Raw genomic sequence first — 23,729 nt, 5'->3', positions numbered from 1 at the left:
AAAGCCTTTTATATTTGACCAAATAATAAAAAGTCCTAAATAATAAAAAAATGGGGGCTATTTAGGCATGAAAGAATGGTGGAGCCGAAAATGAAAGAAAAGAAATCAAAAAAAAAAAAAAGGAAAAAAGGAGAAGAAATAGTTATTAGTTGTAATCAGAAGTCGATCTATGATTTGATTGAACTAAAATTTTATCAGCTGGTTCATGATACAGTGTTTGATATTTTGAACGGTAGAGATAGGGCTTGAAGCTTTTTAAGAATAATTTTAAGATGTATTTGTTGAGTCATTTATTTGATGAGATTTCTCCAATTGTCTCTTTAGTTATTGATTAGTTATAGTTTTAGCTAGAGAAAAATTTTATATATCTATTATTTGATAGTGAAGATTTTTTTTTGTGGTCCATGATTTTTTTCTTTTACATCAGAAGGTTTTTCACGTAAATCTTTATGTATTTTATTTTTTATGCTTTGTTGATTATTGATTGTTGTCTATTTACTATAAGTTTATTATGATATATTACTTTTACATTGTTGTATTTGTCACTTCAGATTCAACAATTTATTATTTAAAAAGTTAAAATACACTACTTTTATCCAACCAAAGAAAAAAAAATTAGAATTCTCTAAAATTTCCCCGTTAAATCATTAAAGATTATATTTTCAAAATTTCTATTACACTTTGTTGATTAAAGGAGAAACAATTGTTAAATGACCTCTGTCCTCTTAATTGAAGTATCAATTGAACATATTTTTACTGATTTAATTGCGGAATTGCTTTTATATTAGGTATAGATTTTTGCGGCAAAACGAGTTATTTGCTTCATGGGAAGCACAGGCGAAAGAAAATCATATGGCCCATCAACAACAGCCGAAGGCCCATGAGCACCAAACCTTAGCAACCCATGTATCCCTAGTAGACAGCAGACTTATACAAAAAAAAGTGAGCCCATTATTTTCATCATTTCATCCAAGCAAACCCAAGTAATCCATTTGTAAGTGCCACTTTGTCGGACCTTACCTGGGAACTTGGGTTTTGTGAAGAACATATAGAGGACAGAAACTAAAAAGCCTTCAAATATGAATGAATGGCGCGGAAGTGTATTCATTTTTCACTTTTATCTTGTACGTGTCTTACAAAGTTTTGGTATATCATAAGATTAATCCTAGTTAGCCACCTTAATTTAGATGAGGGAGATGAGAAAATTTGGGTATGGATCTAGAGAGATCTAGAGACATGAAGAGGTTTTTTAAACAACACAGTTAAAATTTTTTTTACCATGACTTTTGCAAATTGTTTACTGTGTCATCTTTTTATTTTTTTCATGTCATTATTTTCCATGTGTTGAAAAAAATCAACATGTCAATAAGTTAATAGTTGTCCATTATTTCATCCATTTAAAAGCTTTTATGGTAGATAATAATAGTTTAAGGGTTTATTTAAAAATAACAAAAGGATAAGGACTTAATTAAATTTTTTAAATATTATAGGAGCCTTTTTCTTATTTTAGTTTATTTTTAATGTTAAACAAATTTTTTTTTTACTTTTTAATTAAAACTTAAAGCCAAATGTACCCGAGTCGATTTTAACGTTTGCAGTACTTTTTATTTTATTTTATTTTCTCTCCCTTATATATCTACCACCAGCGGCAAAGCGGGTAACTTTACTTTTACCCTCTGCCTTCGTCTTTCACCCCCTTTTCCTGCAAACACTCCAACACAACCCAAAACGAGTCGGGTGAATGACCCGAATATAACCCTAAGAAGTAAATTGCAATTGGCGGGAAAAACCAACAAAATCTAGAAGTTAAACCGATAGTTGGTTTTCACAGTCGGAAATTCCTTTCCAAGATTCGCATATGAAAGTCATATTCAAATGGACGACGTAAAGATCCTCACGGTCTCCGATCTACTCCGTTACGGTCGTCCCCACACCGGATCATCATCTTTCAGCCCTGCGATCGTCTCTCATCAAAACCCTAATCCATCCCCTGACCCGGGCCTGTCCAGTTCAAATCCTAGCCCTAATCGTAAAGCCCTGACCCCCTTGGATTGCCCTGCTGTTATCGTCGGAACCCTAAGACTCCCAACCTTAACCCTAAAATGTCCCCAAGAAAACTGCCTTGAATTCTCTGACGACGATTCCTCCGCCATCTGCTGCGACATTATAGGACTCGATGATCTCAGTATCATCGGTAAGAAAATCCACGTTCTTACCTGGAATTTCATTCCTTCTAAGCACCTTAGTGGCGGATTCTTGGAAATTGTTAAATGGAAGTTACCTGACTCGTTTAAGTTACCTGAATTTCATTCGAGTCACGGGCTGAATCAATGTTCCAGCTTGATAATAGATGAGTTTAAGTTAGTTTCGAGTTCTATTGAATCCAAACCTAGCAACGCTAAGACCTATCAAATTCACGGCGCTTTAGAATCAGTTAGTCCTGTTTCTGTTGTTCCATGTTCAGTTAACAATTCAAGTTCGAGCAATTCAATGAATCTTCGAGGTTTTCTCGTGAGAGTTATGACCTGTGAATGCAAATTGTGTCGTTCTAAAGAGTCTATCAAGGTTTTATATGGGGAAGCATGTTGTCATTCTTTTACTGAACCAGTGTTTGTATATTTTTGTGAGTCTGCTTGGTGTTGGCATCCTGTGATGACGAAGCTTACTGGGAATATTATTACAATTTCGGGTTTGAAGAAGAAGTTGGTTTTCATGGGGAAGCAGGGCTCGGATTTGATGTTTGTTACTGCAGAGAACTCGGTTTTGCATCTGCCTAAACTGTTGAAGAAATGGGTTCCCCTTTCATGTAATGCTGTTAAGGGAAATGGTAAGTGTGGTTCGTATACAGGCATTGTCAATAATGTTTATATGCAAGGAATGGTTGTTGAGCTGGACAAAGAAGTGTGGCTTTTACTAACTGATCAGTTACTCATGCCACCACATAGTCTTAGGGTTGGCGCAGTTGTAAGTAAAATATCCATTGTATTCATTTATGTTTTATTATCATAATCTTCTGCTTGTGGAGGGGTGGCATTGTGTATTTTTAACCGTTTGTTTGTTTCTTATGAGCAGATCTCAGTTATAAATGTCCATTTCGTGAATCCAAAATTTTCTTGGGCAAAATTTCTTGTTCTTGGGGCTTGCTTCAGAACCAGCATTAAAGTAGAATCATTCTCACCATTTAAGACAGGGTATAGCTTATTCAAAAATTGTCATTCTAAATTGCCTGTATTCTTTTTTTTTTTTTTTGGATAATTAGAAAATTTTATTATTTATCCAATAGGCAATTATATTGCTACATCAAAATTGTTCTAGCCAATTTAGCTAGTACATGAGAATAAATCATACGTCAAACATAGAGTTGTTTAAGCCCCATCATCATCGTGGTTTGACTATGTTTTACGCTGGCCATCATCCTATCGCAACCCTCCTTGCTTTATCTGGTCTTGGGACCAGCAGTGTGGTAACACACAGGCAGAGTTAGTTGTTTAAGCCCCATGCTGTACAAAACTTTCTATTTACAGAGCCCTCTTCAATATGCTGCAATCCTGTAAGTCTCAATCTGACAGTCTCTTGGATATGACCAAGAACTTGTGTGGGTGACTCTTGCATGTGTCCATATATCCTATTGTTCCTCTCCTTCCACAGGTAATAAATCTAAGTGCTCCAACAATCCTTAATATAATGGGAATCAAGGATTTACCTTTGAGTTGTTTGACTGCACATCTCAATTCTTCCTCGCAGCATACCACTTTTTCACTGAGCTGACAAATCTTTTAAGCCTCCTTCCATATGTGTTTGCAAAAAACGCATTCTAAGAACATATGGTCCTGCGATTCTTGCATTGAATGATATAACACACAATCAACATTAACTTCAATGCCCCAAGAGTACAGTCTTTGTTCTTTTGGTATTTCTATAGAAATTGAATTTGGCATTCTTTTATGTATTTCTTATTGATGGACCCATTTATATGCTGGCTCTACCAGTTCAATGATGGATGATTTCATGAAGGTATTTGATATGCTTAAGACCTGAAAGGATGACTGACTTGCATGAAAAGTAATTCAACTATCTGCTGCAGGTGTCCTATATTGTCTCAAAAACAAAGCCAGTTGGGGAAGTTCATTGAGTCTTTAGCATTTTCTACGAGGCTGTGGTATGGATACTTTCAGCTTTCCAGAGATATTTTTGGTTTGAATTACTGGTTTAAGGTGCATAATTTTCTATATTATTTGTTTAATGTAGTTTTTGGGTTTCAGGGTACTACTTATTGTTTCATGTTTCCAGAAAAAGTTTTCTGGGATATTATCTGGAGAGAAGATTTTGGGATCAACACATGTAATTAACTTGCTTACCTTCTTGTGAGATTTTTGGCTGGAAACGAGTTCTAGTTTTATGAAGTCTGTTAGGTTTATTCAACAATCGATAAAATAGTTTTCTGCTGATCTGACTTGGATGGTTTTAAGGTATTTTCAGAAGGAAGGACTGGTTCAAGCATTTGCTAGCTCACATGTACCTTCATCAGTGTATCGAGCTCGGGTAAAATATTAAATTCATATTGATATTGTAATTACATTTCTATGCTGTGATTCCATTATGATCTTGTCATGAGTTTGCTTTGCCAGTGTGGTGTATTAATGGAATTCAGTAAACATGAATCATGTGACTGTGCTACTGAACCATATCATGGCAACCTGAAGCTGGTAAGCTCCGGGCCCTACTTATTTGTTGGAATAGATATAAATTAACTTACTTCAGATTTTCATAGTGTTCGATTGATTAATATTTTTGTGGTTAGTTTGGTTTTCTCAACAGCTATTAAACATTGATTTTTTATGTCTTGTGGCTATTTTTAGGTGGTACCTATTTCCACTTTCATCCATCATTGTGAGGCCATTTGGATAAAGGCAGTGCTACCATTGGATAATGTCCAACCTAGGTCATGTGGGGGGAAATCTTATCTGCCATCACAAAGGAAGACTTTCAAGAGTGAAGACTTGGGTATTGTTTTGGTAGGAATGTTAAAGGTTAGTAATTTAGCTTGTACGTACATATGCAGGCAAGTGAGATCATTTAGTTCTAAAAGTGAACAATGCAGGTAGGGGTGGTGTGATAGAGGGCATATTGACCTGAAGGTTCTAGTTGTTCATAGAGGAGGGAAAGACAACTAATCATAGTAGCTGTTTTATTAATTTTGAGCTTACAAGACCAAAAATAAGTGATGGGTAGGGTTTTGAATTTTTTTTTTTAGGGTACTCAACCCATTGCGTGTATGTCTGGATACGCACTTTCTTTATTAAGTTCTTGCAATGTGCATTTGGCAATTTAAGTTGAAAACAAAGTAAAGAGAAATGGTGGTGAGTGGTTTAAAGAGCAATAAAATCTTGCTTCAGTTGTTAATCTTAATCAAGTAATGAGGATGGAATTGAGGCAACTTATTGCAATGTGATATCTTATCCATGTTTTATATATTAAGTTAAGGGACTTGTTTGAAAAATTATACAGAAAGGAAAAGCTACAATAGTTAATTCTATTGCTCTTAAATTTCAACTTTTGGGGAGATTTGAACGCAGGTTAGCAGAGAAATTATGAGTGATAATTTCATTTCTTTCTATATCTCTCGTCACTTTGCTATCCAAACTATGGATTAATATCTGCTATATACTTTTCAGCTACCCTCTACTTTTAAACCAAATGAACAGAAATAGCTCAAGATTCATTTTATTGGAATATTAGCTTTCGTTATCTAATCATGGTTCTATCTCAACTCTACAGATATGTCCATCTTCTGGAAGATTGCAATTGGTTGACATGACTGGTAGCATTGATGCTATTATACCAGACCTTCCATCAAATTGGAATCCTAATAGCATATTTGAGGTCGTATCTGTTGATTATATTTTGGCATGCTCTTTATCATCTTGTCTTGAGCTGTATGGTAATGTATAAGAGGAATTTATGCATGACATATTCCAAAGTCATCACTATAGTGCTATTTTTTGTTCGATTTTCAGGTAATTGATTACAGTCTAACTGTGGAAGGAATGCCTGAATCAGTCAATTCGGAGTTTCATAGTAATGACTTATTCTCATGCAGAAGTATCTTCCAGTGCTTCCCATCAGCAAGAAAAAGAAACTTAAAAATATTTGTCTACTTTCACCTGTGTAATGCAACATGCAGAAATCTTCTCATTTATGCAGCAGTTGACTGCCAGAACGAATTGAATGAAATTGAAAATGGAACATTCCATCTTATCCACATAACCCGCAAATTTCCTTTGTTGCAGAAGGTAGGCATCTTCATATGTTTTCCTAATTGGTTGTAGAAGCTGCTTCAGGTAATATTTTCTTTTGTTAACTACATTTAAACTTAGAAGGAATAACAAAGACCTCGGAGTTGGTGTTCATGCATCTTAATCATAAATGTTGTGGCATCACATAGTTAATTAATTCACTTATATATTTGTTTTCACAGTTTAAAGGTCATTCAATATTATCAAAGAGGTCTGGTGTGTTTGCTGAGGCTATAGTCTTACCATGGTATTTGTTACTTGCTGGAAAAGATGGAAGTGTGCGTCCATATAAGGATTCCAGAGATTATGCTGATGGTAACTACATAGATCATGCTCTTAGTAAGAGGCGCAAGACCGATGGTGCATCTACTTGTGTGACTCCAGGTCTCGGGGACAATTTTGGAAGTGCTAGCTTTGGAAAAAACACTTCTTTAAGGGAAACCTCTGTAGATCAGAGTTGTCTGAGAATGAGTTTTTCTCATGAAATTCCATGCTTGGCTACCATACGAGGTGTTAATAATATTATCTTTACTAGGTCAGGGAGATTGTGTACTACAAAGGCCAATGCAAAGATTAAAATTTATGAAGAAAGTGCAGAGAAAAACTTGCTGGAGTTCACATCTGAGAGTGATTTGAAGTATCAGGTATTTCTAGATTCATACTCTTCCCCTTATTCTATTAAACACATAATACATAAATGATGAATAATTTGTGTAGGGATTTTTCTTATAGAAAAAGATAACTTTTTTTCATTTTCATTAATTTCAGTTGTTGCAGATTGGTGGTTTTTACTTAATGAAGCACCATTTGAAAGATCCTCTCTGTAATATTAAGAAGGATGATAAAGTTCTTATAACATCTGGAACATATTTTCGAAGCCTTTCATTGTCTCCTGAGTTTCTTACCACTGATAAATCATTGCATGATTCTTCCCTATGTGATGATGAAGTCTTTACAAAAGATCAAGTATTGAGGGTTGCTAGTGATTCTTCAGTTTCAGATGTTCATCTTCATGTCTCTTCAAGTTTAACAGGTTTTCGGGAAATAAATACAAAGGAACTGGGAAAAGGCCTTAATGTGCCGGGTGCAAACCTAGGGGAGAACTCTAGTCTTTCTCCGGGCATTGAGACCATAATTGTTGCAAACCTCGAGGAGAACTCTGGTTCTCTTGGTTATAATTGCCTTTTTCCTGAGGGAAATTTGACCTCTCTGTGTGGAGATGTAATAGCTGTCCACAGGTTTGACCAAGGTTCTTCTGACATGCGTTCAAGCAGTGAAGACTTTGCTGATCTTCCTCACTTCGGGTTTTCTAATAGAACATACAGATTTTGCATTCATGTTTCAGTGGGCCATCAAACCGTAAATGCCTATCATACTCCCTGTTCCTCTGTCTTTTACTTCATTATCTGGAGAATTATGAGATATCTAATTGCAAAATATCATTGTTTTAGGTGAGGATTTTTGGATCTCTGTGCCAGAATCTGTTCCCTACTGGGTTTGGGCCTGGCATAAATGCAACATTTCATCAAATTCTTCAATTCCGGTATGAACTTTTTGGTGGAAGTCTATTAATTTGCTGCTTGTGCTTTCAACACCTCCATTGTTTTAGCTTCTCTGTGATGTGTCTTTCGCATGTTACTATTAGGTCAACAAATTTGGCGAGTGAAGTCCATTTGTTTCTTCTTTCCTGTTTTCTTTGGTTGTTTTTTGCCTGTTTCTTGATGTCCTAACTTGTTTGTCAATCTTTGATAATCAAACAACATACTCAACTCTTCAACAATAAAGTTAACCCTTACCATTGTTTTATTCTTTATCAATAAAAGAAATCTGCTTGAGGATAAACATGGAATTGTTTGAATGTAATGAACTGGTGTATGCTACTGAGTTATGATAAAGGCTACTACTGCCATTCTGGTTGATTTATATGCGTACATGCTCCCTGATTATGGGATTTTTATATTGAATTTGTTATAAAGGTTAGAGGGAGAAGCAATCGTTTAAGGGAGATGCACACATTGGATGCTTGAAAATAGAGTAAGTTCTGTAGGATGATAAAAAAGGGGGATTCATTCATTTTAGATGAATTTAGTTTCAAAATATGGTTAGCAGAATTGGTTGTGGGATTTGAGAATGATACTAAAGACAACATTTATGCATGCATCAACCTGGCATTATGCTAATTTATCAGTCTTGAATTAGGCTGTTTAAGGTTCTGCCATTCCTAAAACAAGATTAATGCCATCTTTAAACTTGATACTGGTTGCAAAATTCACTTTAATATGCCTTGTCCATGTTGTTGTACTATTTATCTTTTTACCGTTCATACAAGAATCTTTTCTTTATTTGACATAATTGCTGCATCTAAGTTGTTTCCTTTAACTTTGCTTGCACCTTGTACTATAGAGTGATTGAATTGTTATGTGCTGGGTTTTCAGGGGCCCGAGTACATTGATGTTAACACCTGTATCCATCATTGTGATAAATTCAATTAGGGTAGTCAATGAAGTATACGGCAAAAAGTGTTCGCATTTATGGTCTTCAGATATGCACAATGAATCCTTCACAAAAATGGCTGCATCTTCTGTTTTAATTTCTGAATTGATGCGGTGCTTGGATGGCAATCTAAATCGATTTCGCTGCAGAGTAAGTTTTAACTTTCATTTTAAAGCCATTTAAATGTCTCCTAATTGTTCCACTTATAGGTTATCAGGTTCTAAATAGGGTAAATGATACTCATTTGAAGTAATTATGATCCATCTGTTCAAGTTTGTGACAGGTAGTTTCTGTTCATGTCCTGGTTCTAGAGAAGAGGAACAGCATATGTGATGACTTAAAATCAAATATGTATTCCAGGCCTCTTAGTGTTGACATTCCACTTGCTTGCTTTATATTGGGTGAGTTACTCTCTGTTTAAGAGATTATTGATGACATATGACAGATTTGTCTATTTTAGATGCTTTCAAGGTGTATAGCCTGCACAAGTTTTGAGCGGCTATTTCTATTCATATTATTTTTTATTGTCCCAAGCATTGCTACTTCAAACTTTCCTAGCTTAAGCTTTGTGGTTAGAGGTTCCAAAGAATCCCGGTGGTAAGAGAAGCATGTCTGATGTGTTCACTCTTTTCTTTCTCTAAGAGTTTAGGGTTATCTTTCTTGTGGCTCTCTCATGTGCATTTCAGGTTTTATCTATTAAATTTCATTATTTCGTCTTTGTTTCAAAGTATGTTAAACAAGAATAGATAAGGGGTGCATGGGTTAAGCTAGTTGTGTGGTGAAAGCATCTTTATTCATGCAAAACTGCTTATTGGATGACTTTTCTCCTGGGCTACCTTCTCTTCTCCTTAACTTCCCAATAATACGAAAAGAATATTTTATTTCTATATCAGCAGCTGTAATCAATGGTTGGTAGCACAACAAGATAATTGTTGTTTGGTTTCCTATTTACTTAATTTTGTGATAATCCATCAATGGGTGGATTGCCAGCTTCCTGAGTTTCTTTGGTTTTATTTTGGCCTCCTCTATAAGTTAACAACTTTACTAATATTCTTCCTGCTTGAATATATAGATGATGGATCATCCTCTTGGTGTTGCTGGGCCAATGCTGAAAGAGCAGCAACCCTGCTGAGGCTGCATGAATACCCACTGTCTACCTTTGAAGCCAGCGGCTATGGAGGGAGGTGGGTCAGGATACAGAACACTGAATGGACCTCCACCATGTATCATCTTGAAAGAATTTTAGAGAAGCATCACAGGATTACTGTCAAAAGCACTAGGTCAATTTCAGATTCTTTTGATCAAGATTTCACTGTTTCTGTTAGTTCAGGAAAGGCACTTAGTGGCTTGGATGAGGACCTCTACCTTCTCATATCCTTAATCTTCAATGCTTGCATCAATACATCCTGGGTGAGTTTAGTGGCATAGTATAATAGATTTACATAGGTGAAATGTGTTGGGTAGACATGTTCCTCGATTCTCTAGTTTATGTTGAAATGCTTGATTGAATAAGGTATTTCTCCTTTGACAGACTGTTGTAGCTGGAGTGATGGATTCGAATGCAGTCAACTTATTAAAAGAGCACTTTCTTGAACTGGAGATGTCAATGCCTCCCATGAAAAACTTATGGGCCACAGAAGTTTATCATGTTAATCAACTGACTGAGGCCAGAGATATGATCCAAAAACTTATAAACAAGTAACTCTCCATGTGAGTACTATTTTTTGTTCAATGTAATATAAATTCCTTGTCACCTTAAGGTACATGGATAAATTATGTAAATGTTGTACTAGATATGGTGGCTATGCCGGTAGCGGCATCAGCTTTTTGTTGTATATAATGTGGAAAGTCTACAAGATATCTGTTCATATTGCTTTAGATTCATGGTAAAACATCCTTGAATCAGTGTCTAAGCACTAGATTCTTTGATGTCCAAAAATATGATATTTTGCATTTTATAATTTCAATTTGGGTATGTGGTCGTCAATATTCATTTTGTTATTATAATGTCTAGAAATCTTTGTTCATTTAATGAACTCCCAGTGTTTTTAAAGGCAATCCTATCAAGTTTTGCGTTTACTTTCTTGGCTGTCATATTGCTATTTAGGTAGTCTTATGGGCTTTAAAAGATTTTGATTACTCTGATGCTGTGGTAAACCATTGTAAAGCTCGAAAACTGGTGATCCTTACATCATGCTGAAATTGCAAATTCACCTTGTTATTGATCGAAGGTGAATTTATGATGCACAACAACACAAAGAATCTTGTTTAATAAATAAACCTTGAGGTGCATTGTGCTTGTGCATGTGCTTCTTACCATGTCACTGATGATTTGAGTTAGTTATCGAAAATGATTTTGCAGTTCTAAGGAATTTAGCTGACATCATATGACTTTAACTATTGAATGTCCCTCAAAAGTTTTGCCAAACTTCTGTAATGTTGAATTGCATTCTGAGGAATCTAATGGAGTTGAAACCTTGAACTTTGGAATTCAATGACAGCTTCCTCTGCTGCCAGTGAACTATGAAAGCAGATGCCACTGGTGTTTTATTGGGTTATCAGTGGTCGTCTGTCGTACCAAAAGCAGGAAATCTGAGTAAAATACCGTCGAGACTAACCAGCGGAATATTTGTTTGAGCCATTGAAAAAATTTTGCAGGCTGAACATTTTCTAAAAAGAATTAATAAAAATGGTAAGTAATTTGGCAAATAGCTGGCAATTTGATTGGTTATTATTGCAAAATAATGCCCTGGGCATTTAGTATCAAATGTGGTTGGTCAAATGTTTTATGAAAGAGTTAAGGTTATAAATATGGGCAGTTGTTATTATGAGATCTTTGACCCCAAATATTACTTTTTCTTAACAGAGCTCAACTACCATACCTGTGAGAATGAGGTCCCCCCCCTTAAGATCTGCAAAAAGCCTTTAAGAACATATGTACGGAGTCTATTCGGATTGGTCGCAGTTTCTATAGAACTTGGTGTTTGGTTTTAGCTTAATGAAAATCTTTAATCAGACAACAAAAGCTTCATGTTAACATTACATCGTAGTTTGCTGAGCAGAATTTTAGCCGCTTTGAAGACAAAACTGGTGAAAACCCATCTTCTAATGGTTGAAGCATCTACAGTATACCCAGTTATTTCTTTGGCTTTTTACAGATTTCTGACTAGGTGTTAGCCTGCACTTCCCATCCTTTTTCAGATGTTGGAAAGTAGGCCGAGGATTAATATTAACCCGATATGCAATTTCCAATGCCACTCTTGCATAAGATTAATGGTTCTATCAAAACTATAGTGTGTCCTTATTTGAGCCTTTGGTCTGGAGATGGTACAATTTCATTTACGCTGTTCTTAAATTTCCCTTGCTTGTTAAAAAGAGCGTTAACATGGAGGCCAGAGGAGAGGGAAAAGGGAGAAGGATTGAGTTTGCAGAGAAAGAGAGAGGGGATGCCAATCAGTGGTAACTGGTAACCATTGGTTGGCTAAAAAAGGAAGGGAGATTTGGCAGAAGTGTCCACGCGCTTTGCTTAGTGAGTGAGAGTTAGTACAAGGATTTGGAGTTTCTGAATTGCACAGTAAAGTATTTGTTTAAGGTTGTTTTCCATAGTTTCTTACACTAACCAGAAAAAGTACCGCAAAAGCTCGTCGACGTTTTTGAAAAGTGCTTCTCCAGTATAGGTTTTGGACTTTTACCTTCCCACAGATTCCCACTAGCTTTTCTGCTTACTTTTTGCACTTGCCTCTCGTCCTTTTACTGTTCCTCGGGTTCTCCAAGTTACCCCACATCTTTCCCGTTTGTCACCATTAGTAACCTAATCTATGATGTTTCATCCAGTCATTTTTATTTTAATCCCTCTCTCTCTCGGGTTAAAATTAATATTTGAGAAAGTTCATGATATTTAAGCTTTTTAAGTACCCAGATACAAATGTTTTTGTACGTTCTCTTCATGGTGAATCTCTCTTTCTCGTCACCCTAGATGGACTCCCAGACATCGTTCCATTGGGCACTTTTTTCTCCCTTGTGCATTGCAGACACTAAAAATGTGTAAGGTCTTGTTTCTCTTCAAGAGCTGAATCTCCACTTTGAAGATTTTCCACCGCACATCTGCCCCCCAAACCAAAAGAAAAAAAAAAGAGTTGTAATGCTCTTTCGTTATTCTCAATCAGAACTCTCATCCTCATCCTTTCTAGACCCTGTCTAGTTTCCTCTTTGCTAAAGAGCACACTGCACTTGGCAACGTTTGAACCTTTACAACCATTTGAAGACTTGAGCAGAAAACAAAGTTGGCAGTCCTCTTCTGGGTCAGTGCTAAAATGTCAATGCCATTAGTCCAGCAACCACCGCCGGTGACTGTAGCACAGCAGCCATACAACTCTCACACCCGCCATGCTACGATTGGTCCTGTTATAGCTGTACTTTTGGTTATCATAATCTTAGGCATACTTGCAGGCATGATCGGACGGCTGTGCACAGGGAGGAAAATCACGGGCTACGGTCAGTTTGACATTGAAAGTTGGATAGAAACAAAATGCTCTGCTTGCATTGATGGTAGGATATATCCTCCCCCACCAAGGGCTAGTGCTTCTGTTAGCTCTGTTCCAGCATCAATTCAACGCCAATCACAGCAAGAAGATCAATCTCCTCAAACCCCCACCGCCTAACATTGATTCTTAACGCCGGTTCTTGCATATGACAGCATTTTGTTGCTGCTAAATATTTTATTTGGATTTTTATTTTTATTTTTTGCTAGATAGCTGTCCACTTTGTTAGTTCATTGTTGCTAGTTTAGTATGAGCAGCAACCTCCGTTTGAGAAGATTCTGTCGCGGGTCGGGGAGTTGCTAAACTTTGAAATATGTTTTCTTGAATTATTATTAGTACTAAAAATTGCCACTCTTATTTGAGGATTACTCAGTCACTTGACTATTCCCAATTAAGGAAGATTGCCAACGCCCCATGTTGAAGAAATCACTCTAAATTCAACACTTCAACCTGAATCATCAATCCGCATTGATAAAATGGTATCGTTAAAGCGAGTTTCTAATCACTAACATGTATTGAAAAGCGAATTTTGCTGCCTTGCTAGACATTCAAAACATCCTTTTGTTAGGTGAGTATTAGACGTATTGGGTTCTGCAATCGAGAGGGTACATTTAAAATTGGAGGCCCTTACAGGAATTGCAACAAGAAGAAACAATTAATCGTTACAAAGGCTGTCATTCGTGCACCGTTAGGCCTGTCAGTCGAATTATTTCTTACATTTATCATTCTCCATCTAAACTTTTTTTTTCACTAGGTTGAGAAGTACTTAAGAGCTAACCAAAAGGATCGAACACCCTGATGGTGGTGACCAGATTTTTGGGCTTTTTTTTGGTTGTCTTTAAGGAGGAGAAAGGCGGATTAAGCCATTAACATAAGGTTTGCTTCATTTGCATCCCCAATTCTTTGCATTTGTTTCCTGCTCCGCAATCAAATAGTCAATCAACCCACATGCACATTATAAACATTCACTGTATGTTCTTCGACTTATCAAGAAAGAAAGATTGAAGAGTGGAGTGGTGAATGTAAAAACTAGTAGTTTCAAAAGGATGTGACTGATGATAGAAGCTTAATTGAGCGAAATATCTCCACCAGAAAGAGGAACACCCCCATAGGACACAGGCGGCAAACATGGCCCGCCAGCTGCGGTGAAAGAGGGACCTTTTCACCACAAATTTTTGCTTGCACTTCAGCAAAACAAGTGCCAAATCAAACCATACTGCACAACTTCATGTGCTTATTCCTACATCTTCTCAAATGTTGGTACAACATCGTAGGTTGGAGCTACAAATTTGGTAAAGGTGATTTTAATGAATGAGTGCAAATATGCAAACCCTGACAGACATTGATTATAAACATATTCAAACTCGTATCAATTTGCTTTATTCATAAAGACAGTTGTCAGCAATGTCCCAAAATATCATGGATAACAGTAATTAAGCTGTCAACTGTAATTCTTCATCTTAAGGACCCATTACAACCCACTTTACAGCAACTCTACTGCCCCTAATTTACTACAGTTCCATATTAAGGCACTGCAAGCACCTCTTACCCGTCTTCATTGAACTTAAAATGGTAAAAATTTCATTCATGAGAAGACGAGCAAGAGCTACCACCACATGTTGGATGCTTTATCTTGAGAAGATGAGAGAGACCTGCCACCACGTGCAGCCGACTGCTTGGAATACCTGTCTTTGCAAGTGCGCCCCCATTTTTGTCCAACAACACAAAGCAAGGAACATATTTGATGTCGTAATGGAGAAACTACATGAAAATGAATATAACTAAAACAACCAGAAGTTATACCAAATTACTTGTAACTGAGGTTCAAGAGGAATCAGTTCTCTTGCATAGGCAGAACATGCTTAAAATGATAGAAAATCATCAATTACGGTTCTCCCAAGTCTTAACTCAATGCCAGACATAAATACTAAGGTTGTTTTACATGTCAAGCTAACATATAGTAGGGAAGCAAAAGAAGATATAATCATATTCCACCATATATAATTTTAAGATATAATCGTATTAGGGAAGAAGAAAAAGTGCGATAACAAGAAGTTATGCAAAGAGGAGCTTTCTGAACTTGCTCCATGTTATAATTTACCAACTAGAACTTGAACCATGTTGTTAAACGAACATCCTCAGTAACTGGAATAGCAAACTAATACATATTCCATGAATCTCAAATACTGCAATGCCACATGCAGCTTTCTCTAGTTTCTTCCATCATACTGACAAAGAACCACTGTAACAAAATTCAACTACCCATCCCTACAGGCACTTTCAGACGTCCTAGGGATACTGAATATCAAACTTTACTTAAGAGGTCTGTATAGATCTAAATAAAGCCATATAAAGCATCCTCGACTTTGTTTCCCGTTAGTGTGAAAATGCTACGGGCAGCTCGTCATTCTGTGGCTTGGATGCCAGTGTGTTGTGTAAGAATGTTGCAGCCTCCTCTATTCAAGTCTCTATGAGACTTAGAGGAGCCCAATATCTAGTAGTTCAGCTCCGTAGGTCATGGGTACAGGTAGATTCGAAAAGGTAGGACGTAGGCATGCCTCTACAAGCGATAGATCGAGCCAAAAGGTTCCTTAAAGGAAATGATAAAAATGTTCTAGTGTTAAAGCAAAGCAGGGGTTTCTAACCGAACGATGTATAGGAAACAGAGAGTGGGATATGGGTATATCCCACGATCGTCTAAGAGGAAGGAGTGAGTGGGACATTGGAGTATGTCACACGAAGGAGTAGAGGTTGATGGCAGTCCTCGATTCCCTCCCTAATGGGGAAAAGAACCCTAAGCCTTAACTAAAAATGCTAAAAAAGGTTGTGCAATGCTGTCACGAAATCCTAATGTTGAAGCTTCTGTGTTCATTACTCCAAAGTCTTTAACAGACTTGGAAATGAAAGAGATTGGCATATGGAAAGGAAAGACCTGCTAACACCAACCATAAATGTCTAAATTTCTGGCATAAAGTACAGGATGTCTTATAAGGTGTAGATCTAATAAGTGATTCATCCCTTGTCAATACTAATTGATTACAACCTATTGCAATATCCGTAATCCAAGTGGATGCCCTTCAGAATATATAACGCAAGACATCCCAAAATACATTTTAAAATGTAAAAATAAAAGATTCAAACCAGAATCTTCATTTTCCATTTTGTTTACTTTGATGCCAGTGGAAACAAAAACTAACAGATTTAATAAAGAGGACATTTAACAAGTGGTGGCAGAACAACTTCAATCAGGTAAAGCAGTAGTATTTCATATTTCAAACTCTAACTGTCTAACATAAAATCAAAATCAGGAGATAAGTACCTCAGGCAGCCATTTCTCATTCTCAGCATCAGCCAAGACAATGTTGAGCCAATCTGAATTCCTATTTTCCACTCCCATGACAAATTTAAGTAAGGAATTACATAAACTACATTTAGGGGAGTAAAACTCAATCACTGTGGCCTCCTTCCCACTCGCTAGGGCTGATGCAAAAGCTCTACTCTCTGCTTCTCCTTGTTCTTCAGGACTCAATGTTTTTCCTTTTAACTTCAAGTTGCTATTTTGAGTGGTTCTAGCAGCCAATTGGACAGGATTATAATTATTGACCCATGAACCAGAAGATTTCAAAACCAAATTGTAAGTTTTTAGAACAAGGGACCCAAGATTTTACATTGACTTCAATAACCAAGGACCTTCAAAGGTAAACAGGTTAGGACTTTTAGGCTGTTTGTTTATCCTTTTTGCCACTCGATGTTAGAACCCAAATTTTGTTTAGGAACAGAACTCATCTTCTCCTCTAACTATATTATCTTTTTACATGAAATAAGATAACCTCCAAACTGGGTTTTTTTAATCCTTTTTGCCACACAATGGTAGAACCCAAGATTCAGAACTAAGTATACACTGCATTTGAAAAAAAAAAAAAAAAAACGTTTTAGAGCTCATGTTCTAGACTTCTAGTTGCTATTACAATTAAAAGAATCAGAAAAATGAACCATACTTGTTTAACTCAATAGGAGAAAAGAAAAAAAAAAAACCAAGGGAAGCAATATCGGATGGTAATCGAGACCACTTACATCAGAACACTTCAGTTCGAAACTGAACTGAACTCCTTAAGAAAGAAGATACCGTTAGTGGGATGGTGACAACGTAAACCGACAAGATTTCATCAAATTTTCCATGTTCTTTTTTCCTTGGGTCGGGCTGCCTCATTGAATTCCATGGATTTATCTACACTGGTCCTTCGGTCTATGCTAAGGGATTTTTTGGTTTTGGGCCTTGAAGAATTGCCCATCTAATCCGACCCTGAAAGCCCAAATAAAAACCTTTCACATTAACCCGAACAAATCTTTAAATCAACCTTGAAATTGAAATAAAAATCAGGTCCACCACATTGACATTGTTTGTTCTTGACTTACTCTTTTTTAAGTTAACGGACTTCAGTTAACCTCCTAACTCCTCCAAGTAAACGAGTTAGGAGGATTGACGCCGTCGGTTGACCGAGTTTCAGTTGTATTTGGATGACCTTAACGGTTCCCTAATCATATCCCAACCCTTATGCTCCATCTCAAAATGGACATCCACCCAATTTCTACTGACCAAATGTTGCTCTTCAACCCTTTTAAGTGCAAGTAAACCCTCCTCTTTTGCTTTGAATTTTCAAAATAGGATTTTCATCATAGCATTGGATGGTTTCAGGTTTGAAATGAGGGTAAATTAACAAATGAGAAAGGAATTAAAACTAGTTCAATGAAGTTCCCCAAGTTTGAAAGGGTTATATTCTCTTTTCAGAGATAGAAAAAAAATGTGATCCTAGTGGAGGATCCAGTTGGAGAATAATGCCATGTCTCTCCTATATAAACCCCAACTGGTACTTCCTTTGTCATCAGCATCTTATCATTCCAATTCCCAGGCCAGATTCTTCAGTTCCATCCACTAGTGAAACTTGAGATATGGCTTCTTCTGGCTTCAGTGCTCAACAAATCATCCTCTTGGTAGCTGTAGCTGCCTCTCTTTTGGCAGTCATTCAGGCTGAAACCATTGTCGTTGGAGGCACTGAAAACTGGCGCTATGGTTACAACTACACAGAGTGGGCGGCCAACACCGCACCATTTTACTTTCAGGACACCTTAGGTTCATACCAATCAAACCATATTAAGTTCATGAATACATTATTTTTCCCCTTTTTGGTTCCAATATTTTCTACGTTACTGATGTTTATTTTTTACCATTTTTTTTTGGTATAATTTTTCAGTGTTCAAATATGAGGATACCCCAGCTCATAGCGTTTACTTGCTGCCAAACTTGCGGAGTTACTTGACCTGCAATTTCAGTGAAGCAAAGCTTTTGGCTAATCCAACTCAAGGGCAAGGTGATGGGTTCAGCTTTGTGCTAAACCAATGGAGGGTTCTCTACTTTGCTTCAGCCGAAGGTAATGACTGCGAAGATGGGCTGATGAAGCTGATTGTTGTGCCTTGGCCACGTAATTAAAATCCTTGGTACAAAAACAAGCACAAGGCGCAATGCTCTGATCACTGTGCTGATCAGATCTGGGTACTGCTCGGTTTGAAGGTACTCAATCGTCTGGGAGAGGACTTTCAATCATGATTGAATAAATATAATAAAGGGTCATCAGTTGATCATCAGTAATAAAATTGTTCAATGGTACTTACCATACGTTTTGTTTTATTTTTCCTTTTGATGTGTATAGTTATAGGAAAAAAGTGGTGAATTGGTGATTAAATTACCAATGATTAGCTATCAATTTCAATAAGACATTCAGATTGATGAAATTTAATTACCTGAGACAAGACAGATAGATTCATAAATATTAAAATTTCCTGATACCTTATCAATCAAAACATTCTTGTAATGGGACTATTGGAGTGGTTCTAACTTTAAATAAGATACCAAAATTGTAACGTTTTCACACACAATATTTAACTCCCATTAAACAAAGAGCTTGATTCCCTTGACATTAAGGTTACTCTCGTTCATGCATCTTTAAAAATTGATTATTGGTTGTATATCAGTGTTGCAATAATATAATTGGACCGCTCAAAGCCTGAAATCAAACAGCATTGAAAGCAAAAAAAATCTTGCTTTTTTGCCAAAGGGAAAGGACCTTAGGACATTTAAAACATGCATGCCTTGATCAAATAATATAAAACCCAAATGTGCTGATGTAAAGTGGGACAGAGGCACAGATCTTTGATTGAATCTGCTTTCAGGCTCCAGCCAAATAGAAACAGAGTGCGCCCCTCTCTTCAATGCTTGCTTTTTCCACCCTTCCAATCAAAGAAACCCTCCCCCATTTTCCCATTAGGCCAAGGTCCACATTCTTTGACCTTATGTGGGTTAAGACGCCCCAGATTTTAACGTGCAGATAAGATGAAAAATGTCCAGTTAGCATGTTTTGGAACTTTTTCTAAGTTGCATTCCAAAGTAAATTTGATTAATCACGATTCTTCCCAGTGAGCCACTAAGTCTAAAGGCATGCAAAGAGTTCACTGAACCTGAAAAATGAATGCTTGAGACAGTAAAAATTTCCATATCCAAAGTTCAGTGTGAGGATCAGTGGAGACTGCTGTTCATTTCCTTTTCTTTGCGGGGAAAGTAGTACTTTTGGTCTACAGCTATATCCGATTTGATGCAGTAGGAAGCAGGAACCAAAGCCAAATACAATAAATATTGTTTTTGGTTGAAGCGCATTAACGAGTTTTGTTCACGTGGAAAACAACCAGCTGCTTGCTATTTTCAAATGTTCCTCCAAATTGTACTTTGAGACAAAACATAAGTTGGAGAGGTTTTGTACTTTGAGCAAAAACAACAGTACTGGTTTGTCTTTCCAATTGCTCAACAAACAAGTGTACAAATTCCAAAATTATTTCTATTTATCTATATCCCTTAATTATAATCCAAGGAATAAAACAAATTGGATATTTAGGGATTTACATACATTGGTCCAATAAATCATTTCAATCCTTATCATTGCATTACTCAAACATTGATACAATTATCTAAATCTTTTTCAAGATGTTCAATTTTTTAGTATGTTTTTTAAGCATTGCATTTATTGCTTGTAGATGCTATCTTGTCTAGAGGATCCAAAACTTTAATACAGTATTTGTAAAAAAAAAAAAAAAAACAAACATATGAATTGACAGAAATATTAATTTCTTTTTCCATCATTTAGTAAGAGAAAAACAAAAAATTATGAATTTACACATTTTTTTCCTTCAAATTCGGTTTTTTTCAAATATGGAAGAAAAACACTAATTTCTTTTAAATTTATAATTTTACCTTTAATATTATTTTCCTTTATTTTTCAACGTTCTAACCAAACATAATAAAAAAATATTTTTCATTCCTATTTTTGTTCTTTTCTCACATTTTTCTATTTTCTTAGAGTAAAGTAAAGGCGGAATAACAAGTAAAATTCTATTTTCTCTTGGCAAATATAAAAAGATTTAAGAAAATAATATTTTATCAGAATATGATGGAAAAAAAAATTCGGTATGTGGTCATGACTCATGAGACTTTAACATTGTCTGAAGTAGCTAGTTTATGTATTTGTCCTCAGTTAGTAGCATGGCCTGGCCTCCCACTATAAGCACAATCCCCCATGAGAACTCTCCACAGAATGTATACTATTATACATAGTTTTCTCCCAAATTTTCAGAAACATAGGGAGTAAAATATAAAGTAATGGCTAATCTTTTTGTTTTTTGTTTTTTTTTCCTACTGGTGACAGGCTGTATATTTTGCAAAGTTATTTTGGTTTAATCCATGAAAGCTTGCATCTATTCAAAGTTTTTTTCTCTTTAAAGGAAACAAAAGAAAGAAGAGAAACACAGATCACCATATTAACAAAAGAAATGAAAACCCAAAAACCCTTCCAAAACTAGACATAAAAAAGAAAAAACACAAACCAGCTTGGCTTAGTCATTATATATATATTTTTGTCCTAATGAAACCCTGATGTCTCAGCCAATAACGTTGAGCTCATATATTCTCTAACTTCTCTGGCTATCACATCTCTCATCACATCCCAGAACTCCGCCGGCACTCTCTCCTCTCTGCTCCTGCTCCTCTCCGCCACCACCTCACTTCCACTACCAGGCGGTGCTAGAGTCAACGCCGTCAACGCTTCCTCATCCATCATCATCCCCACAGATCCCAATGCACTATCACCACCACCCATTTGCTGATGATGACTCTGTATGATCTGTTCCTGTTGATGTAGCAGCAGCTGTTGTTGTTGTTGTTGATGATGATGATGTTGCCCTTCTCTTGCCCTCCTCTTCAACGTCGAGTTCCAATGATTCTTCACAGAATTATCAGTCCTTCCCGGAAGCAATCTAGCAATGGTGGCCCACCTGTTACCATACCTAGCATGAGCAGCCAAGATAGTCTCATCCTCAGCTTGAGAAAATGGACGGTGCTCAACATTGGGGCTGAGCTGGTTACACCATCTAAGCCTGCAAGATTTCCCTGATCGACCCTTTATATAACGGCTTATCAAAGACCAATTTCTAGGTCCATATCTTTCAACAAGTCGAGTCAAAATCCTATCTTCTTCCGCACTCCAAGGACCTTTGATCTTCTCAACTTTGTTGGAAGCCCCCCTCGCAGAGAAAGATGTCTCTGAAGAAGATGCATCGGATGATGACGTAGAAGATGAACACCCATTCATTGCTTCCATCTTTAATTACACTCAGGAGAGATCTAATTTGATTGAAGAGTGTATAAAGCTAAGAACAAGGCGAAGTGAAAGGGTGAGGGAGTGGTTTATATATGGAGAAGGAAAGGTGCATGAACATGGTAGGCGCTTAGCAATTTGAGAAATGGGGTTCTTCCAGGAAACTGGCTTTTTGTAAAGTTGGTGGGGGGTCTAAGTAAAGACTAGAAAGAGAAGGGTTTGTATACATGCGGACCCCTTGGTTTTTTCACTACTATTACTATATTTTTTGATTGATTATTTTATTGGTAAGAGATATCTTGTCATTCTGTTTTTGTCTTGACTAGCCAATTTACCATTTTGGGTCCAACTGTCAATTCAATTTGAGATTTTAGAAGAAATAAACCCTTATCTTAGTACCCTCTTTCCTTGAAAGTTTTGTACAAAGAAAAAAAGCTCTACTTGTTCATATATTTGCCTCATTGTAACAAAGAGTTTAGTTTTACCGATTTATTTTGTGAAAATTTTCATGAAATTTTGATATGACTTAATTATAGATATAAAATTTTAATTCATAATAAATAGATAAATTTTGTTTTAAATGTTTTTATAGATTATTTTATTATTTTATTTTTATTTTATAAATACGATTAATTCACATCAAGATTCTATAATAATTTTTATGAAATCAAATTCAGATAGTAAAAGTTTTTGAATCATTAGTTTTAAGGATTTATGATTTATGATTAATCATCCATTTTGCTTAAATCATTTTGATAAACATTTATGATTTTTGCACATTTAATTAATTGAAGTAATATTTTGTTGAATTTAATAAAATGAAGCTAACATATGTCTTTGTGGAAATAGTCACATATAAATCGACATTATTAAAAATGTTTTTTTTAAGATGTCAATTGGCATTCACTTTGTTAAATTGTATTTTATTGTAAGAATCACATAGTCATGGATAAGGGCTTTAAAAACTAGAGTACCCATTTTTTAAATAGATTAATCAAGGAGTATATTAATTTAAATTATTGGAGAAAATAATCACTAAAATAAGTAAAAAAAAATTAATCGTTTAATAAATTTAAATTCTAGTATATATCATTTTTTATTTTTAATTGAATTTTTTATAAAATAAAAAATTGTTTGCTAAAAAAAGGGTAAAATTGGAATTAAAGGGAGACAAATGGATGAGAAGAAGGAAAAGAAAAATAATAGAATCATTCTCGTACTCGCAGAGGCACAATACTTAGCGGGAGCGTTTAAAACATGACAGGAAAGGCAGAGCTGTTTAACACAAAACAAACGTTTTAAAACGGAAGTGGGGCCCTTTAACTTTTTTGACTACTTTCGCTTGCACCAGATTTACAGCTGTAAGTCGAAAATCATAGCCCTTTAAGTCACTTAAATCAACGGCTCCCAATCAACTGTCGCAAAAAATTAAAAAACAAAAGAGAAAAGCCCCCACTTAAAATAAGCAGTTTGAAGATGACTTCAACGCCCTCCACATAGGATGGGCCCACTACCAGCCTGTAAGAATCTCACGTGATTCAAGTTGAATCCCTTTGACTTTGTGGTTTTATCCAACCCAAAAAAAAAAAAAAAAATCCCTCTTTCACTCCACTCCTCCCTAGGGAGCGTGTGTCTCACTTTCCTCATTATCATTACCTTCGTATTTAACTTTTCACTTGGCTTGTTTTTAAGGAGCGGAT

At 36.1% G+C, this 23,729-nt stretch overlaps 4 protein-coding genes and 1 pseudogene across 10 annotated transcripts; 3 read left to right on the top strand and 2 right to left on the bottom strand.

Moving 5' to 3' along the window:
- The first annotated feature begins 1,592 nt into the window (after window positions 1–1,592).
- On the top strand, window positions 1,593–10,756 carry CTC1 (conserved telomere maintenance component 1). 6 transcript variants are annotated; one of them, XM_022913088.2, is made up of 16 exons: window positions 1,593–2,964; window positions 3,073–3,191; window positions 4,085–4,159; window positions 4,263–4,341; window positions 4,480–4,542; window positions 4,629–4,706; window positions 4,860–5,030; window positions 5,779–5,883; window positions 6,018–6,293; window positions 6,479–6,940; window positions 7,065–7,655; window positions 7,748–7,839; window positions 8,732–8,939; window positions 9,073–9,190; window positions 9,862–10,199; window positions 10,321–10,756. In XM_022913088.2, exons 1-16 carry the CDS (start codon window positions 1,876–1,878, stop codon window positions 10,489–10,491), a joined length of 4,035 nt encoding a protein of 1,344 aa, XP_022768823.2. In that variant the 5' UTR covers window positions 1,593–1,875; the 3' UTR covers window positions 10,492–10,756. The 6 variants fall into 6 exon arrangements, 3 of the variants coding, with proteins under 3 accessions (XP_022768823.2, XP_022768825.2, XP_022768824.2); XR_016346202.1 differs by having other exon boundaries at window positions 1,615–2,964; window positions 8,789–8,939; window positions 9,063–9,190; XR_002692932.2 differs by having other exon boundaries at window positions 1,617–2,964; window positions 9,063–9,190.
- A 101-nt stretch (window positions 10,757–10,857) lies between these two features.
- Window positions 10,858–13,773, top strand: LOC149520597 (uncharacterized). The gene is made up of 2 exons (XM_089767738.1): window positions 10,858–11,481; window positions 11,656–13,773. The coding sequence occupies exon 2, from the start codon at window positions 13,103–13,105 to the stop codon at window positions 13,448–13,450; it is 348 nt and encodes a 115-aa protein (XP_089623864.1). The 5' UTR covers window positions 10,858–11,481; window positions 11,656–13,102; the 3' UTR covers window positions 13,451–13,773.
- A 918-nt stretch (window positions 13,774–14,691) lies between these two features.
- On the bottom strand, window positions 14,692–17,522 carry LOC111310843 (uncharacterized; annotated as a pseudogene). The gene is made up of 3 exons (XR_016346085.1): window positions 17,405–17,522; window positions 16,650–17,231; window positions 14,692–15,091 (listed from the first exon to the last, which is right to left on the bottom strand). The product of XR_016346085.1 is annotated as an uncharacterized LOC111310843 (transcript).
- Window positions 17,523–17,969: 447 nt separating this feature from the next.
- LOC111311375 (uncharacterized) lies at window positions 17,970–19,243 on the top strand. The gene is made up of 2 exons (XM_022910750.2): window positions 17,970–18,461; window positions 18,583–19,243. The coding sequence occupies exons 1-2, from the start codon at window positions 18,281–18,283 to the stop codon at window positions 18,816–18,818; spliced, it is 417 nt and encodes a 138-aa protein (XP_022766485.2). The 5' UTR covers window positions 17,970–18,280; the 3' UTR covers window positions 18,819–19,243.
- Window positions 19,244–21,131: 1,888 nt separating this feature from the next.
- LOC111311374 (uncharacterized) lies at window positions 21,132–22,171 on the bottom strand. The gene has a single exon (XM_022910749.2). The coding sequence runs from the start codon at window positions 22,030–22,032 to the stop codon at window positions 21,295–21,297; it is 738 nt and encodes a 245-aa protein (XP_022766484.2). The 5' UTR covers window positions 22,033–22,171; the 3' UTR covers window positions 21,132–21,294.
- Window positions 22,172–23,729: the final 1,558 nt, after the last annotated feature.

The sequence above is a fragment of the Durio zibethinus genome, chromosome 1, assembly GCF_047325235.1.
Source record: "Durio zibethinus cultivar Kanyao isolate XHJ-2024 chromosome 1, ASM4732523v1, whole genome shotgun sequence".
Lineage (NCBI taxonomy): Eukaryota > Viridiplantae > Streptophyta > Magnoliopsida > Malvales > Malvaceae > Durio > Durio zibethinus.
This window is presented reverse-complemented; position numbering and strand designations above follow the sequence as displayed.

What these genes read in the sequence shown, in the direction of transcription:
- CTC1 (XM_022913088.2), top strand. Translation starts at nt 1,876, where the DNA reads ATGGACGACGTAAAGATCCTCACGGTCTCCGATCTACTCCGTTACGGT. An exon ending in TTCTCACCATTTAAGACAGG is followed by an intron (nt 3,192 to 4,084) that starts GTATAGCTTATT and finishes TATCTGCTGCAG; the next exon opens with GTGTCCTATATTGTCTCAAA. An exon ending in AGATTTTGGGATCAACACAT is followed by an intron (nt 4,342 to 4,479) that starts GTAATTAACTTG and finishes AGGTATTTTCAG; the next exon opens with AAGGAAGGACTGGTTCAAGC.
- LOC149520597 (XM_089767738.1), top strand. Translation starts at nt 13,103, where the DNA reads ATGTCAATGCCATTAGTCCAGCAACCACCGCCGGTGACTGTAGCACAG.
- LOC111311375 (XM_022910750.2), top strand. Translation starts at nt 18,281, where the DNA reads ATGGCTTCTTCTGGCTTCAGTGCTCAACAAATCATCCTCTTGGTAGCT. An exon ending in TTACTTTCAGGACACCTTAG is followed by an intron (nt 18,462 to 18,582) that starts GTTCATACCAAT and finishes ATAATTTTTCAG; the next exon opens with TGTTCAAATATGAGGATACC.
- LOC111311374 (XM_022910749.2), bottom strand. Translation starts at nt 22,032, where the DNA reads ATGGAAGCAATGAATGGGTGTTCATCTTCTACGTCATCATCCGATGCA.